This window comes from Taudactylus pleione, unplaced genomic scaffold (genome assembly GCF_031769625.1).
Source record: "Taudactylus pleione unplaced genomic scaffold, aTauple2 ptg000646l, whole genome shotgun sequence".
NCBI classification, from domain to species: domain Eukaryota; kingdom Metazoa; phylum Chordata; class Amphibia; order Anura; family Myobatrachidae; genus Taudactylus; species Taudactylus pleione.
Genome location: NW_028285048.1, coordinates 225,932 through 244,970, shown reverse-complemented (window position 1 = coordinate 244,970; position 19,039 = coordinate 225,932). Strand labels below are relative to the sequence as shown.

The window sequence follows — 19,039 nt, the reverse complement described above, 5'->3', positions numbered from 1 at the left end:
GTATGTGTTAGTGTATATATGTGTAGGTATGTATTAGAGTGTGTATACTGTGTATGTGTATACTGTGTATGTGTTAGTGTATATATGTGTAGGTATGTATCAGGGTGTGAATACTGTGTGTGTGTTAGTGTATATATGTGTAGGTATGTATTAGAGTGTGTATACTGTGTATGTGTTAGTGTATATATGAGTATGTATGTATTAGAGTGTGTATACTGTGTATGTGTTTATATGTGTAGGTATGTATTAGAGTGTATACTGTGTATGTGTTAGTGTATATATGTGTAGGTATGTATTAGAGTGTGTATACTGTGTATGTGTTAGTGTATATATGTGTAGGTATGTAGTAGAGTGTGTATACTGTGTATGTGCATACTGTGTATGTGTTAGTGTATATATGTGTAGGTATGTATTAGAGTGTGTATACTGTGTGTATACTGTGTATGTGTTAGTGTATATATGTGTAGCTATGTATTAGAGTGTGTATACTGTGTATGTGTATACTGTGTATGTGTTAGTGTATATATGTGTAGGTATGTATTACAGTGTGTATACTGTGTATGTGTTAGTGTATATATGTGTAGGTATGTATTAGAGTGTGTATACTGTGTGTGTATACGGTGTATGTGTTAGTGTATATATGTGTAGCTATGTATTAGAGTGTGTATACTGTGTATGTGTTAGTGTATATATGTGTAGGTATGTATTAGAGTGTGTATACTGTGTATGTGTATACTGTGTATGTGTTAGTGTATATATGTGTAGGTATGTATTACAGTGTTTATACTGTGTATGTGTTAGTGTATATATGTGTAGGTATGTATTAGAGTGTGTATACTGTGTGTGTATACTGTGTATGTGTTAGTGTATATATGTGTAGCTATGTATTAGAGTGTGTATACTGTGTATGTGTTAGTGTATATATGTGTAGGTATGTATTAGAGTGTGTATACTGTGTATGTGTTAGTGTATATATGTGTAGGTATGTATTAGAGTGTGTATACTGTGTATGTGTATACTGTGTATGTGTTAGTGTATATATGTGTAGGTATGTATTACAGTGTGTATACTGTGTATGTGTTAGTGTATATATGTGTAGGTATGTATTAGAGTGTGTATACTGTGTGTGTATACTGTGTATGTGTTAGTGTATATATGTGTAGCTATGTATTAGAGTGTGTATACTGTGTATGTGTTAGTGTATATATGTGTAGGTATGTATTAGAGTGTGTATACTGTGTATGTGTTAGTGTATATATGTGTAGGTATGTATTAGAGTGTGTATACTGTGTATGTGTATACTGTGTATGTGTTAGTGTATATATGTGTAGGTATGTATTAGAGTGTGTATACTGTGTATGTGTTAGTGTGTATATGTGTAGGTATGTATTAGAGTGTGTATACTGTGTATGTGTTAGTGTATATATGTGTAGGTATGTATTAGAGTGTGTATACTGTGTATGTGTATACTGTGTATATATGTGTAGGTATGTATACTGTGTATGTGTTAGTGTATATATGTGTAGGTATGTATTAGAGTGTGTATACTGTGTATGTGTATACTGTGTATGTGTTAGTGTATATATGTGTAGGTATGTATTAGAGTGTGTATACTGTGTATGTGTTAGTGTATATATGTGTAGGTATGTATTAGAGTGTGTATACTGTGTATGTGTATACTGTGTATGTGTTAGTGTATATATGTGTAGGTATGTATTAGAGTGTGTATACTGTGTATGTGTTAGTGTATATATGTGTAGGTATGTATTAGAGTGTATACTGTGAGTGTGTTAGTGTATATATGTGTAGGTATGTATTAGAGTGTGTATACTGTGTATGTGTATACTGTGTATGTGTTAGTGTATATATGTGTAGGTATGTATTAGAGTGTGTATACTGTGTTAGTGTATATATGTGTAGGTATGTATTAGAGTGTGTATACTGTGTATGTGTTAGTGTATATATGTGTAGGTATGTATTAGAGTGTATACTGTGTGTGTTAGTGTATATATGTGTAGGTATGTATTACAGTGTGTATACTGTGTATGTGTTAGTGTATATATGTGTAGGTATGTATTAGAGTGTGTATACTGTGTATGTGTATACTGTGTATATATGTGTAGGTATGTATTAGAGTGTGTATACTGTGTATGTGTTACTGTATATATGTGTATGTATGTGTTAGTGTATATATGTGTAGGTATGTATTACAGTGTGTATACTGTGTATGTGTTAGTGTATATATGTGTAGGTATGTATTAGAGTGTGTATACTGTGTATGTGTATACTGTGTGTGTGTTAGTGTATATATGTGTAGGTATGTATTAGTGTGTGTATACTGTGTATGTGTTAGTGTATATATGTGTAGCTATGTATTAGAGTGTGTATACTGTGTATGTGTTAGTGTATATATGTGTAGGTATGTATTAGAGTGTGTATACTGTGTATGTGTATACTGTGTATGTGTTAGTGTATATATGTGTAGGTATGTATTACAGTGTGTATACTGTGTATGTGTTAGTGTATATATGTGTAGGTATGTAGTAGAGTGTGTATACTGTGTATGTGTTAGTGTATATATGTGTAGGTATGTATTAGAGTGTGTATACTGTGTATGTGTTAGTGTATATATGTGTAGGTATGTATTAGAGTGTGTATACTGTGTATGTGTTAGTGTATATATGTGTAGCTATGTATTAGAGTGTGTATACTGTGTATGTGTTAGTGTATATATGTGTAGGTATGTATTAGAGTGTGTATACTGTGTATGTGTTAGTGTATATATGTGTAGGTATGTATTAGAGTGTGTATACTGTGTATGTGTATACTGTGTATATATGTGTAGGTATGTATTAGAGTGTGTATACTGTGTATGTGTTAGTGTATACATGTGTAGGTATGTATTACAGTGTGTATACTGTGTATGTGTTGTATGTGTTACTGTATATATGTGTATGTATGTGTTAGTGTATATATGTGTAGGTATGTATTAGAGTGTGTATACTGTGTATGTGTTAGTGTATATATGTGTAGGTATGTATTAGAGTGTGTATACTGTGTATGTGTATACTGTGTATGTGTTAGTGTATATATGTGTAGGTATGTATTAGAGTGTGTATACTGTGTATGTGTTAGTGTATATATGTGTAGGTATGTATTAGAGTGTGTATACTGTGTATGTGTATACTGTGTATGTGTTAGTGTATATATGTGTAGGTATGTATCAGGGTGTGAATACTGTGTATGTGTTAGTGTATATATGTGTAGGTATGTATTAGAGTGTGTATACTGTGTATGTGTTAGTGTGTATATGTGTAGGTATGTATTAGAGTGTGTATACTGTGTATGTGTTAGTGTATATATGTGTAGGTATGTATTAGAGTGTGTATACTGTGTATGTGTATATATGTGTAGGTATGTATTAGAGTGTGTATACTGTGTATGTGTTAGTGTATATATGTGTAGGTATGTATTAGAGTGTGTATACTGTGTATGTGTATACTGTGTATGTGTTAGTGTATATATGAGTATGTATGTATTAGAGTGTGTATACTGTGTATGTGTATATATGTGTAGGTATGTATTAGAGTGTATACTGTGTATGTGTTAGTGTATATATGTGTAGGTATGTATTAGAGTGTGTATACTGTGTATGTGTTAGTGTATATATGTGTAGGTATGTAGTAGAGTGTGTATACTGTGTATGTGCATACTGTGTATGTGTTAGTGTATATATGTGTAGGTATGTATTAGAGTGTGTATACTGTGTATGTGTATACTGTGTATGTGTTAGTGTATATATGTGTAGGTATGTAGTAGAGTGTGTATGTGTTAGTGTATATATGTGTAGGTATGTAGTAGAGTGTGTATACTGTGTATGTGTTAGTGTATATATGTGTAGGTATGTATTAGAGTGTGTATACTGTGTATGTGTATATATGTGTAGGTATGTATTAGAGTGTATACTGTGTGTGTGTTAGTGTATATATGTGTAGGTATGTATTAGAGTGTGTATACTGTGTATGTGTTAGTGTATATATGTGTAGGTATGTATTAGAGTGTGTATACTGTGTATGTGTTAGTGTATATATGTGTAGGTATGTATTAGAGTGTGTATACTGTGTATGTGTATACTGTGTATGTGTTAGTGTATATATGTGTAGGTATGTATTACAGTGTGTATACTGTGTATGTGTTAGTGTATATATGTGTAGGTATGTAGTAGAGTGTGTATACTGTGTATGTGTTAGTGTATATATGTGTAGCTATGTATTAGAGTGTGTATACTGTGTGTGTATACTGTGTATGTGTTAGTGTATATATGTGTAGCTATGTATTAGAGTGTGTATACTGTGTATGTGTTAGTGTATATATGTGTAGCTATGTATTAGAGTGTGTATACTGTGTATGTGTATACTGTGTATATATGTGTAGGTATGTATTAGAGTGTGTATACTGTGTATGTGTATACTGTGTATATATGTGTAGGTATGTATTAGAGTGTGTATACTGTGTATGTGTATACTGTGTATGTGTTAGTGTATATATGTGTAGGTATGTATTACAGTGTGTATACTGTGTATGTGTTAGTGTATATATGTGTAGGTATGTATTACAGTGTGTATACTGTGTATGTGTTAGTGTATATATGTGTAGCTATGTATTAGAGTGTGTATACTGTGTGTGTATACTGTGTATGTGTTAGTGTATATATGTGTAGCTATGTATTAGAGTGTGTATACTGTGTATGTGTTAGTGTATGTATTAGAGTGTGTATACTGTGTATGTGTTAGTGTATATATGTGTAGGTATGTATTAGAGTGTGTATACTGTGTATGTGTATACTGTGTATGTGTTAGTGTATATATGTGTAGCTATGTATTAGAGTGTGTATACTGTGTATGTGTTAGTGTGTATGTATGTACTGCGAGGGAGAGGACGAGGGAGAGGACGAGGGAGAGGACGAGGGAGAGGACGAGGGAGAGGACGAGGGAGAGGACGAGGGAGAGGACGAGGGAGAGGACGAGGGAGAGGACGAGGGAGAGGACGAGGGAGAGGACGAGGGAGAGGACGAGGGAGAGGACGAGGGAGAGGACGAGGGAGAGGACGAGGGAGAGGACGAGGGAGAGGACGAGGGAGAGGACGAGGGAGAGGACGAGGGAGAGGACGAGGGAGAGGACGAGGGAGAGGACGAGGGAGAGGACGAGGGAGAGGACGAGGGAGAGGACGAGGGAGAGGACGAGGGAGAGGACGAGGGAGAGGACGAGGGAGAGGACGAGGGAGAGGACGAGGGAGAGGACGAGGGAGAGGACGAGGGAGAGGACGAGGGAGAGGACGAGGGAGAGGACGAGGGAGAGGACGAGGGAGAGGACGAGGGAGAGGACGAGGGAGAGGACGAGGGAGAGGACGAGGGAGAGGACGAGGGAGAGGACGAGGGAGAGGACGAGGGAGAGGACGAGGGAGAGGACGAGGGAGAGGACGAGGGAGAGGACGAGGGAGAGGACGAGGGAGAGGACGAGGGAGAGGACGAGGGAGAGGACGAGGGAGAGGACGAGGGAGAGGACGAGGGAGAGGACGAGGGAGAGGACGAGGGAGAGGACGAGGGAGAGGACGAGGGAGAGGACGAGGGAGAGGACGAGGGAGAGGACGAGGGAGAGGACGAGGGAGAGGACGAGGGAGAGGACGAGGGAGAGGACGAGGGAGAGGACGAGGGAGAGGACGAGGGAGAGGACGAGGGAGAGGACGAGGGAGAGGACGAGGGAGAGGACGAGGGAGAGGACGAGGGAGAGGACGAGGGAGAGGACGAGGGAGAGGACGAGGGAGAGGACGAGGGAGAGGACGAGGGAGAGGACGAGGGAGAGGACGAGGGAGAGGACGAGGGAGAGGACGAGGGAGAGGACGAGGGAGAGGACGAGGGAGAGGACGAGGGAGAGGACGAGGGAGAGGACGAGGGAGAGGACGAGGGAGAGGACGAGGGAGAGGACGAGGGAGAGGACGAGGGAGAGGACGAGGGAGAGGACGAGGGAGAGGACGAGGGAGAGGACGAGGGAGAGGACGAGGGAGAGGACGAGGGAGAGGACGAGGGAGAGGACGAGGGAGAGGACGAGGGAGAGGACGAGGGAGAGGACGAGGGAGAGGACGAGGGAGAGGACGAGGGAGAGGACGAGGGAGAGGACGAGGGAGAGGACGAGGGAGAGGACGAGGGAGAGGACGAGGGAGAGGACGAGGGAGAGGACGAGGGAGAGGACGAGGGAGAGGACGAGGGAGAGGACGAGGGAGAGGACGAGGGAGAGGACGAGGGAGAGGACGAGGGAGAGGACGAGGGAGAGGACGAGGGAGAGGACGAGGGAGAGGACGAGGGAGAGGACGAGGGAGAGGACGAGGGAGAGGACGAGGGAGAGGACGAGGGAGAGGACGAGGGAGAGGACGAGGGAGAGGACGAGGGAGAGGACGAGGGAGAGGACGAGGGAGAGGACGAGGGAGAGGACGAGGGAGAGGACGAGGGAGAGGACGAGGGAGAGGACGAGGGAGAGGACGAGGGAGAGGACGAGGGAGAGGACGAGGGAGAGGACGAGGGAGAGGACGAGGGAGAGGACGAGGGAGAGGACGAGGGAGAGGACGAGGGAGAGGACGAGGGAGAGGACGAGGGAGAGGACGAGGGAGAGGACGAGGGAGAGGACGAGGGAGAGGACGAGGGAGAGGACGAGGGAGAGGACGAGGGAGAGGACGAGGGAGAGGACGAGGGAGAGGACGAGGGAGAGGACGAGGGAGAGGACGAGGGAGAGGACGAGGGAGAGGACGAGGGAGAGGACGAGGGAGAGGACGAGGGAGAGGACGAGGGAGAGGACGAGGGAGAGGACGAGGGAGAGGACGAGGGAGAGGACGAGGGAGAGGACGAGGGAGAGGACGAGGGAGAGGACGAGGGAGAGGACGAGGGAGAGGACGAGGGAGAGGACGAGGGAGAGGACGAGGGAGAGGACGAGGGAGAGGACGAGGGAGAGGACGAGGGAGAGGACGAGGGAGAGGACGAGGGAGAGGACGAGGGAGAGGACGAGGGAGAGGACGAGGGAGAGGACGAGGGAGAGGACGAGGGAGAGGACGAGGGAGAGGACGAGGGAGAGGACGAGGGAGAGGACGAGGGAGAGGACGAGGGAGAGGACGAGGGAGAGGACGAGGGAGAGGACGAGGGAGAGGACGAGGGAGAGGACGAGGGAGAGGACGAGGGAGAGGACGAGGGAGAGGACGAGGGAGAGGACGAGGGAGAGGACGAGGGAGAGGACGAGGGAGAGGACGAGGGAGAGGACGAGGGAGAGGACGAGGGAGAGGACGAGGGAGAGGACGAGGGAGAGGACGAGGGAGAGGACGAGGGAGAGGACGAGGGAGAGGACGAGGGAGAGGACGAGGGAGAGGACGAGGGAGAGGACGAGGGAGAGGACGAGGGAGAGGACGAGGGAGAGGACGAGGGAGAGGACGAGGGAGAGGACGAGGGAGAGGACGAGGGAGAGGACGAGGGAGAGGACGAGGGAGAGGACGAGGGAGAGGACGAGGGAGAGGACGAGGGAGAGGACGAGGGAGAGGACGAGGGAGAGGACGAGGGAGAGGACGAGGGAGAGGACGAGGGAGAGGACGAGGGAGAGGACGAGGGAGAGGACGAGGGAGAGGACGAGGGAGAGGACGAGGGAGAGGACGAGGGAGAGGACGAGGGAGAGGACGAGGGAGAGGACGAGGGAGAGGACGAGGGAGAGGACGAGGGAGAGGACGAGGGAGAGGACGAGGGAGAGGACGAGGGAGAGGACGAGGGAGAGGACGAGGGAGAGGACGAGGGAGAGGACGAGGGAGAGGACGAGGGAGAGGACGAGGGAGAGGACGAGGGAGAGGACGAGGGAGAGGACGAGGGAGAGGACGAGGGAGAGGACGAGGGAGAGGACGAGGGAGAGGACGAGGGAGAGGACGAGGGAGAGGACGAGGGAGAGGACGAGGGAGAGGACGAGGGAGAGGACGAGGGAGAGGACGAGGGAGAGGACGAGGGAGAGGACGAGGGAGAGGACGAGGGAGAGGACGAGGGAGAGGACGAGGGAGAGGACGAGGGAGAGGACGAGGGAGAGGACGAGGGAGAGGACGAGGGAGAGGACGAGGGAGAGGACGAGGGAGAGGACGAGGGAGAGGACGAGGGAGAGGACGAGGGAGAGGACGAGGGAGAGGACGAGGGAGAGGACGAGGGAGAGGACGAGGGAGAGGACGAGGGAGAGGACGAGGGAGAGGACGAGGGAGAGGACGAGGGAGAGGACGAGGGAGAGGACGAGGGAGAGGACGAGGGAGAGGACGAGGGAGAGGACGAGGGAGAGGACGAGGGAGAGGACGAGGGAGAGGACGAGGGAGAGGACGAGGGAGAGGACGAGGGAGAGGACGAGGGAGAGGACGAGGGAGAGGACGAGGGAGAGGACGAGGGAGAGGACGAGGGAGAGGACGAGGGAGAGGACGAGGGAGAGGACGAGGGAGAGGACGAGGGAGAGGACGAGGGAGAGGACGAGGGAGAGGACATATATGGGGGAAAAAAACAAAACCCCAGAAACTCCTGCATTTGCCCCTGCTCACACAGGGTCGGTGTCCAATGTACCCTGTTCCCGGATGGGGGCTGAGCTGCCACTGATCTGTGTTCTGAATGCAACAGCGCTGCCGCATAGAGCGCAGAGCGGTTCCTGAGTCCCCACATTACGTGACGCTGATCACGGATATCGGGCTTCAGGAGCCGCTCTGTGCTCTATACAGCAGTAACGGAGAGAACGTGCATCAGTACAATAATAAATTCTGTTGATCAAAGTTACCACCAAAGCACCGAGCCCCGCAGCATGCCCAGGACAGGAGACGAGCCCCGCAGCATGCCCAGGACAGGAGACGAGCCCCGCAGCATGCCCAGGACAGGAGACGAGCCCCGCAGCATGCCCAGGACAGGAGACGAGACCCGCAGCACGCCCAGGACAGGAGACGAGACCCGCAGCACGCCCAGGACAGGAGACTAATGGTGTGTACACACTGGGCGATATTACTGAGCGATTGCATGATTCAGACATCGTAATCGTGCATTAGAATGACGGAAACGACCAGTGATGCGCACTCCCGCTGGTCGTTTCTGGCATTGTCCATCGCCTGAACATGCAACACAATCTGCTGATAACGACACAGAGGATACATTATCAGTATGGGGGTACAGGGCGGTCTCGAGGTGACACAGGGGGTACATTATCAGTATGGGGGTACAGGGCAGTCTCTGGGTGACAGGGGGATACATCAGTATGGGGGTACAGGGCGGTGTTGGGGGTGACGGGGGGGTACATTATCAGTATAGGGGTACAGGGCAGTCTCTGGGTGACAGGGGGATACATTATCAGTATGGGGGTACAGGGCGGTGTTGGGGGTGACGGGGGGATACATTTTCAGTATGGGGTACAGGGCGGTCTCGGGGTGACAGAGGGGGTACATTATCAGTATGGGGGTACAGGGCAGTCTCAGGGTTACAGGGGGGATACATTATCAGTATGGGGGTACAGGGTGGACTCGGTGTGACAGAGGAGGTACATTATCAGTATGGGGGTACAGGGCGGTCTCGGTGTGACAGAGGAGGTACATTATCAGTATGGGGGTACAGGGCCGGTATCGGGGTGACGGAGAGGATACATCAGTATGGGGGTACAGGCACGGTGTCTGGGTGACCGGGGAGGATACATTATCAGTATGGGGGTACAGGACCAGTCTCTGGGTGACAGGGGGTTACATTATCAGTATTTTGTACAGGGCCTGTCTTGGGGTAACAGGGGAGGATACATTATCAGTATTTTGTACAGGGCGATCTCCGGGGTGACAGTGAGGGAGACATTATCAGTATGGGGGTAAAGGGCGGTCTCGGGGTGACGGGGGGAGACATTATCAGTATGGGGGTAAAGGGCGGTCTCGGGGTGACAGGGGAGGATACATTATCAGTATGGGGGTACAAGGCGGTATCAGGGTGACAGGGGAGGAAACATTATCAGTATGGGGACACAGGGGTGGTCTTGGGGTGACAGGGGAGGATACATTATCAGTATGGGGGCACAGGGCGGTCTTGGGGTGACAGGGGAGAATACATTATCAGTATGGGGGTACAGGGCGGTCTCGGGGTGACAGAGGGGGTACATTATCAGTATGGGGGTACAGGACCCGTATCAGGGTGACAGAGGGAGTACATCATCAGTATGGGGTACAGGGCCGGTGTCAAGGTGACAGATGGGGATACATCAGTATGGGGGTACAGAACCGGTATCGGGGGGACAGAGGAGGATACATTATCAGTATGGGGGTACAGGGCAGTATCGGGGTGACAGGGGAGGATACATTATCAGTATGGGGGATACAGGACCGGTATCGGGCTGACAGAGGAGGATACATTATCAGTATGGGGGTACAGGGCGGTGTTGGGGTGACAGGGGAGGATACATCAGTATGGGGTACAGGGCGGTGTTGGGGTGAAAGGGGAGGATACATCAGTATGGGGGTACAGGGCAGTCTTCGGGGTGACAGGGGAGGATACATTATCAGTATGGGGGTACAGGGCCAGTGTCAAGGTGACAGAGAAGGATACATTATCAGTATGGGGGTACAGGACCGGTATCGGGGTGACAGGAGAAAATACATTATCAGTATGGGGGTACAGGACCGGTATCAGGGTGACAGAGGGGGTACATTATCAGTATGGGGGTACAGGGCCGGTGTCAAGGTGACAGATGGGGATACATCAGTATGGGGGTACAGGACCGGTATCGGGGTGACAGGGGAGGATACATTATCAGTACGGGGGTACAGGGCAGTATCGGGGTGACAGAGGAGGATACATTATCAGTATGGGGGTACAGGGTGTTCTCTGGGTGACAGGGGAGGATACATTATCAGTATGGGGGTACAGGACAGGTATCAGGGTGACAGAGGGGGATACATTATCAGTATGGGGGTACAGGGTGGTCTCTGGGTGACAGGGGAAGATACATTATCAGTACGGGGGTACAAGGCAGTATCGGGCTGACAAAGGAGGATACATTATCAGTATGGGGGTACAGGGCAGTCTTCGAGGTGACAGGGGAGGATACATTATCAGTATGGGAGTACAGAGCAGTATGGGGGTACAGGGCAGTATCGGGGTGACAGGGGAGGATACATCATCAGTATGGGGGTACAGGGCAGTCTCGGGGTGACAGAAGAGGATACATTATCAGTATGGGGGTACAGGGCAGTCTCGGGGTGACAGAAGAGGATACATTATCAGTATGGGGGTACAGGGCAGTCTCGGGGTGACAGAAGAGGATACATTATCAGTATGGGGGTGACAGAGGAGGATACATTATCAGTATGGGGGTGACAGAGGGGGATACATTATCAGTATAGGGGTGACAGAGGGGGATACATTATCAGTATGGGGGTGACAGAGGAGGATACATTATCAGTATGGGGGTGACAGAGGGGGATACATTATCAGTATGGGGGTGACAGAGGGGGATACATTATCAGTATGGGGGTGACAGAGGGGGATACATTATCAGTATGGGGGTGACAGAGGGGGATACATTATCAGTGTGGGGGTGACAGAGGGGGATACATTATCAGTGTGGGGGTGACTGAGGAGGATACAGTATCAGTATGGGGGTGACTGAGGAGGATACATTATCAGTATGGGGGTGACTGAGGAGGATACATTATCAGTATGGGGGTGACAGAGGGGGATACATTATCAGTATGGGGGTGACAGAGGGGGATACATTATCAGTATGGGGGTGACAGAGGGGGATACATTATCAGTATGGGGGTGACAGAGGGGGATACATTATCAGTATGGGGGTGACAGAGGAGGATACATTATCAGTATGGGGGTGACAGAGGAGGATACATTATCAGTATGGGGGTGACAGAGGGGGATACATTATCAGTATGGGGGTGACAGAGGGGGATACATTATCAGTATGGGGGTGACAGAGGGGGATACATTATCAGTATGGGGGTGACAGAGGGGGATACATTATCAGTATGGGGGTGACAGAGGGGGATACATTATCAGTATGGGGGTGACAGAGGGGGATACATTATCAGTATGGGGGTGACAGAGGGGGATACATTATCAGTGTGGGGGTGACAGAGGGGGATACATTATCAGTGTGGGGGTGACAGAGGGGGATACATTATCAGTGTGGGGGTGACAGAGGAGGATACATTATCAGTATGGGGGTGACAGAGGAGGATACATTATCAGTATGGGGGTGACAGAGGAGGATACATTATCAGTATGGGGGTGACAGAGGGGGATACATTATCAGTATGGGGGTGACAGAGGGGGATACATTATCAGTATGGGGGTGACAGAGGAGGATACATTATCAGTATGGGGGTGACAGAGGAGGATACATTATCAGTATGGGGGTGACAGAGGAGGATACATTATCAGTATGGGGGTGACAGAGGAGGATACATTATCAGTATGGGGGTGACAGAGGGGGATACATTATCAGTATGGGGGTGACAGAGGGGGATACATTATCAGTGTGGGGGTGACAGAGGGGGATACATTATCAGTGTGGGGGTGACAGAGGAGGATACATTATCAGTGTGGGGGTGACAGAGGGGGATACATTATCAGTATGGGGGTGACAGAGGGGGATACATTATCAGTATGGGGGTGACAGAGGGGGATACATTATCAGTATGGGGGTGACAGAGGAGGATACATTATCAGTATGGGGGTGACAGAGGAGGATACATTATCAGTATGGGGGTGACAGAGGGGGATACATTATCAGTATGGGGGTGACAGAGGAGGATACATTATCAGTATGGGGGTGACAGAGGGGGATACATTATCAGTATGGGGGTGACAGAGGGGGATACATTATCAGTATGGGGGTGACAGAGGGGGATACATTATCAGTATGGGGGTGACAGAGGGGGATACATTATCAGTATGGGGGTGACAGAGGAGGATACATTATCAGTATGGGGGTGACAGAGGAGGATACATTATCAGTATGGGGGTACAGGGGTGACAGAGGGGGATACATTATCAGTATGGGGGTGACAGACGATACATTATCAGTATGGGGGTGACAGAGGAGGATACATTATCAGTATGGGGGTGACAGAGGAGGATACATTATCAGTATGGGGGTACAGGGGTGACAGAGGGGGATACATTATCAGTATGGGGGTGATAGAGGGGGATACATTATCAGTATGGGGGTGACAGAGGGGGATACATTATCAGTATGGGGGTGACAGAGGGGGATACATTATCAGTATTGGGGTGACAGAGGGGGATACATTATCAGTATGGGGGTGACAGAGGGGGATATATTATCAGTATGGGGGTACAGTATCAGTATGGGGGTGACAGAGGAGGATACATTATCAGTATGGGGGTGACAGAGGGGGATACATTATCAGTATGGGGGTGACAGAGGGGGATACATTATCAGCATGGGGGTGACAGAGGGGGATACATTATCAGTATGGGGGTGACAGAGGAGGATACATTATCAGTATTGGGGTGACAGAGGGGGATACATTATCAGTATGGGGGTGACAGAGGGGGATACATTATCAGTACATTATCAGTATGGGGGTGACAGAGGGGGATACATTATCAGTATGGGGGTGACAGAGGAGGATACATTATCAGTATGGGGGTGACAGAGGAGGATACATTATCAGTATGGGGGTGACAGAGGAGGATACATTATCAGTATGGGGGTGACAGAGGGGGATACATTATCAGTATGGGGGTGACAGAGGAGGATACATTATCAGTATGGGGGTACAGTATCAGTATGGGGGTGACAGAGGGGGATACATTATCAGTATGGGGGTGATAGAGGGGGATACATTGTCAGTATGGGGGTGACAGAGGAGGATACAGTATCAGTATGGGGGTGACAGAGGGGGATACAGTGTCAGTATGGGGGTGACAGAGGAGGATACATTGTCAGTATGGGGGTGACAGAGGGGGATACATTGTCAGTATGGGGGTGACAGAGGGGGATACAGTGTCAGTATGGGGGTGACAGAGGGGGATACAGTATCAGTATGGGGGTGACAGAGGAGGATACAGTATCAGTATGGGGGTGACAGAGGGGGATACATTGTCAGTATGGGGGTGACAGAGGAGGATACATTGTCAGTATGGGGGTGACAGAGGAGGATACATTGTCAGTATGGGGGTGACAGAGGAGGATACAGTATCAGTATGGGGGTGACAGAGGAGGATACAGTATCAGTATGGGGGTGACAGAGGGGGATACATTATCAGTATGGGGGTGACAGAGGAGGATACATTATCAGTATGGGGGTGACAGAGGAGGATACATTGTCAGTATGGGGGTGACAGAGGGGGATACAGTATCAGTATGGGGGTGACAGAGGGGGATACATTATCAGTATGGGGGTGACAGAGGGGGATACATTATCAGTATGGGGGTGACAGAGGGGGATACATTATCAGTATGGGGGTGACAGAGGGGGATACAGTATCAGTATGGGGGTGACAGAGGAGGATACAGTATCAGTATGGGGGTGACAGAGGGGGATACAGTATCAGTATGGGGGTGACAGAGGAGGATACATTGTCAGTATGGGGGTGACAGAGGGGGATACATTATCAGTATGGGGGTGACAGAGGGGGATACATTATCAGTATGGGGGTGACAGAGCGGGATACAGTATCAGTATGGGGGTGACAGAGGAGGATACAGTATCAGTATGGGGGTGACAGAGGAGGATACAGTATCAGTATGGGGGTGACAGAGGGGGATACAGTATCAGTATGGGGGTGACAGAGGGGGATACAGTATCAGTATGGGGGTGACAGAGGAGGATACATTATCAGTATGGGGGTGACAGAGGAGGATACATTATCAGTATGGGGGTGACAGAGGGGGATACAGTATCAGTATGGGGGTGACAGAGGGGGATACAGTATCAGTATGGGGGTGACAGAGGGGGATACAGTATCAGTATGGGGGTGACAGAGGGGGATACAGTATGAGTATGGGGGTGACAGAGGGGGATACAGTATCAGTATGGGGGTGACAGAGGGGGATACATTGTCAGTATGGGGGTGACAGAGGGGGATACAGTATCAGTATGGGGGTGACAGAGGGGGATACATTATCAGTATGGGGGTGACAGAGGGGGATACAGTATCAGTATGGGGGTGACAGAGGGGGATACAGTATCAGTATGGGGGTGACAGAGGGGGATACAGTATCAGTATGGGGGTGACAGAGGGGGATACAGTATCAGTATGGGGGTGACAGAGGGGGATACATTATCAGTATGGGGGTGACAGAGGGGGATACATTATCAGTATGGGGGTGACAGAGGGGGATACATTATCAGTATGGGGGTGACAGAGGGGGATACATTATCAGTATGGGGGTGACAGAGGGGGATACAGTATCAGTATGGGGGTGACAGAGGGGGATACAGTATCAGTATGGGGGTGACAGAGGAGGATACAGTATCAGTATGGGGGTGACAGAGGGGGATACATTATCAGTATGGGGGTGACAGAGGAGGATACATTGTCAGTATGGGGGTGACAGAGGGGGATACATTATCAGTATGGGGGTGACAGAGGGGGATACATTATCAGTATGGGGGTGACAGAGCGGGATACAGTATCAGTATGGGGGTGACAGAGGGGGATACAGTATCAGTATGGGGGTGACAGAGGGGGATACAGTATCAGTATGGGGGTGACAGAGGGGGATACAGTATCAGTATGGGGGTGACAGAGGAGGATACATTGTCAGTATGGGGGTGACAGAGGGGGATACAGTATCAGTATGGGGGTGACAGAGGGGGATACATTATCAGTATGGGGGTGACAGAGCGGGATACAGTATCAGTATGGGGGTGACAGAGGAGGATACAGTATCAGTATGGGGGTGACAGAGGGGGATACAGTATCAGTATGGGGGTGACAGAGGGGGATACAGTATCAGTATGGGGGTGACAGAGGAGGATACATTGTCAGTATGGGGGTGACAGAGGGGGATACAGTATCAGTATGGGGGTGACAGAGGGGGATACATTATCAGTATGGGGGTGACAGAGGGGGATACAGTATCAGTATGGGGGTGACAGAGGGGGATACATTGTCAGTATGGGGGTGACAGAGGGGGATACAGTATCAGTATGGGGATGACAGAGGGGGATACAGTATCAGTATGGGGGTGACAGAGGGGGATACATTATCAGTATGGGGGTGACAGAGCGGGATACAGTATCAGTATGGGGGTGACAGAGGGGGATACAGTATCAGTATGGGGGTGACAGAGGGGGATACAGTATCAGTATGGGGGTGACAGAGGGGGATACAGTATCAGTATGGGGGTGACAGAGGAGGATACATTGTCAGTATGGGGGTGACAGAGGGGGATACAGTATCAGTATGGGGGTGACAGAGGGGGATACATTATCAGTATGGGGGTGACAGAGCGGGATACAGTATCAGTATGGGGGTGACAGAGGAGGATACAGTATCAGTATGGGGGTGACAGAGCGGGATACAGTATCAGTATGGGGGTGACAGAGGAGGATACAGTATCAGTATGGGGGTGACAGAGGGGGATACAGTATCAGTATGGGGGTGACAGAGGGGGATACAGTATCAGTATGGGGGTGACAGAGGAGGATACATTGTCAGTATGGGGGTGACAGAGGGGGATACAGTATCAGTATGGGGGTGACAGAGGGGGATACATTATCAGTATGGGGGTGACAGAGGGGGATACAGTATCAGTATGGGGGTGACAGAGGGGGATACATTGTCAGTATGGGGGTGACAGAGGGGGATACAGTATCAGTATGGGGATGACAGAGGGGGATACAGTATCAGTATGGGGGTGACAGAGGGGGATACATTATCAGTGTGGGGGTGACAGAGGGGGATACAGTATCAGTATGGGGGTGACAGAGGGGGATACAGTATCAGTATGGGGGTGACAGAGGGGGATACAGTATCAGTATGGGGGTACCACGCACAGTGACGCAGCTCTCGGACACCCCGGCCTCGGCCGCTTCCTCACCGGCCTCGGCCGCCTCCTCCTCGGACAGGTCGCTCTCCCTGGCACCGGCCGGCATTAGTCCGCTCCACATCTCTCCCTCACTACCGGGCCTCCGCCATATAGAGCACTGACCAGCCAGGGGGCGGAGTCACACATCGGGCCAATGAGACGGGACAGCGGAAGCGAGGCTTGGAACGCTGCACCGGAAGAGACCGCGGTTACTATGGAGACGTCGCTGCATATAACATACCGGAAACTGGGGCATAGAGGGGGAACGTATTCATATAGCGAGACCCCGACATCCCACCACACAGGGGGTCCCTCACCCCGACATCCCACCACACGGGGGCTCCCTCACCCCGACATCCCACCACACAGGGGCTCCCTCACCCCGACATCCCACCACACAGGGGGTCCCTCACCCCGACATCACACCACACAGGGGCTCCCTCACCCCGACATCCCACCACACAGGGGCTCCCTCACCCCGACATCACACCACACAGGGGGTCCCTCACCCCGACATCCCACCACACGGGGGGCTCCCTCACCCCGACATCCCACCACACAGGGGCTCCCTCACCCCGACATCCCACCACACAGGGGGTCCCTCACCCCGACATCACACCACACAGGGGCTCCCTCACCCCGACATCCCACCACACAGGGGCTCCCCCACCCCGACATCACACCACACAGGGGGTCCCTCACCCCGACATCCCACCACACAGGGGCTCCCCCACCCCGACATCCCACCACACAGGGGCTCCCTCACCCCGACATCCCACCACACAGGGGGTCCCTCACCCCGACATCCCACCACACAGGGGCTCCCTCACCCCGACATCCCACCACACAGGGGCTCCCTCACCCCGACATCCCACCACACAGGGGCTCCCTCACCCCGACATCCCACCACACAGGGGGTCCCTCACCCCGACATCCCACCACACGGGGGGCTCCCTCACCCCGACATCCCACCACACAGGGGCTCCCTCACCCCGACATCCCACCACACAGGGGGTCCCTCACCCCGACATCACACCACACAGGGGGTCCCTCACCCCGACATCACACCACACAGGGGCTCCCCCACCCCGACATCACACCACACAGGGGCTCCCTCACCCCGACATCCCACCACACAGGGGCTCCCTCACCCCGACATCCCACCACACAGGTGGTCCCTCACCCCGACATTATGGGGCATAGAATAGCGGGGAAGTGGGTACGATGTGAGAGGACGTGTGACCAGTGCTCCTCTGGATCTGTGACATAATGGACATAGGATCGGGGCCTTTCAGAACACTGACCAGCACTGTGCCAGGTTTATATCCCCACTGGTAACATTTCTGCCTACATTCCGCAAGCTCTGACAGCCAGCCGTGCCACACATGTAATGCCGCCTGCTGGTATGGTTAAATTCCGTGCCATACGGCACTGACCCATCTAAGGAGGACTAATGGGATCTTTCCAAGGACCTGATACCGGCCAGGAGCTGATCCTAACTGTATACATGTTCCTCCAATCACAAATTTATGTGCCTCCCAAATCGCTACAGCATGTGTATTCAGAACGTCATTAAGGGAAATATGTATTTATAACTATTTATATAGCGCACATATATTCCACAGCGAATATTTGTCCATTCGTATCACTCCCTGCCCCAGTGCTTACACTCTATATTCCCCATCACATGGTCACACATACACACTAGGGGTCACATCACTCCCTGCCCCAGTGCTTACACTCTATATTCCCCATCACATGGTCACACACATACACACTAGGGGTCACCACTCCCTGCCCCAGTGCTTACACTCTATATTCCCCATCACATGGTCACACACATACACACTAGGGGTCACATCACTCCCTGCCCCAGTGCTTACACTCTATATTCCCCATCACATGGTCACACACATACACACTAGGGGTCACATCACTCCCTGCCCCAGTGC

The 19,039-nt window shown here is 50.3% G+C and overlaps 1 protein-coding gene across 1 annotated transcript in view; it reads right to left on the bottom strand.

The window, feature by feature from the left end:
• The window catches only part of FAM204A (family with sequence similarity 204 member A), a 47,049-nt gene extending 29,807 nt beyond the window's left edge, over positions 1–17,242 (bottom strand). Inside the window, exon 1 of the mRNA XM_088455225.1 lies at positions 17,056–17,242. Within this exon, the coding sequence (XP_088311351.1) occupies positions 17,056–17,169 (114 nt within the window). The 5' untranslated portion in view covers positions 17,170–17,242. The remainder of the gene's footprint in view (positions 1–17,055) is intronic.
• Between the last annotated feature and the right edge of the window lie 1,797 nt (positions 17,243–19,039).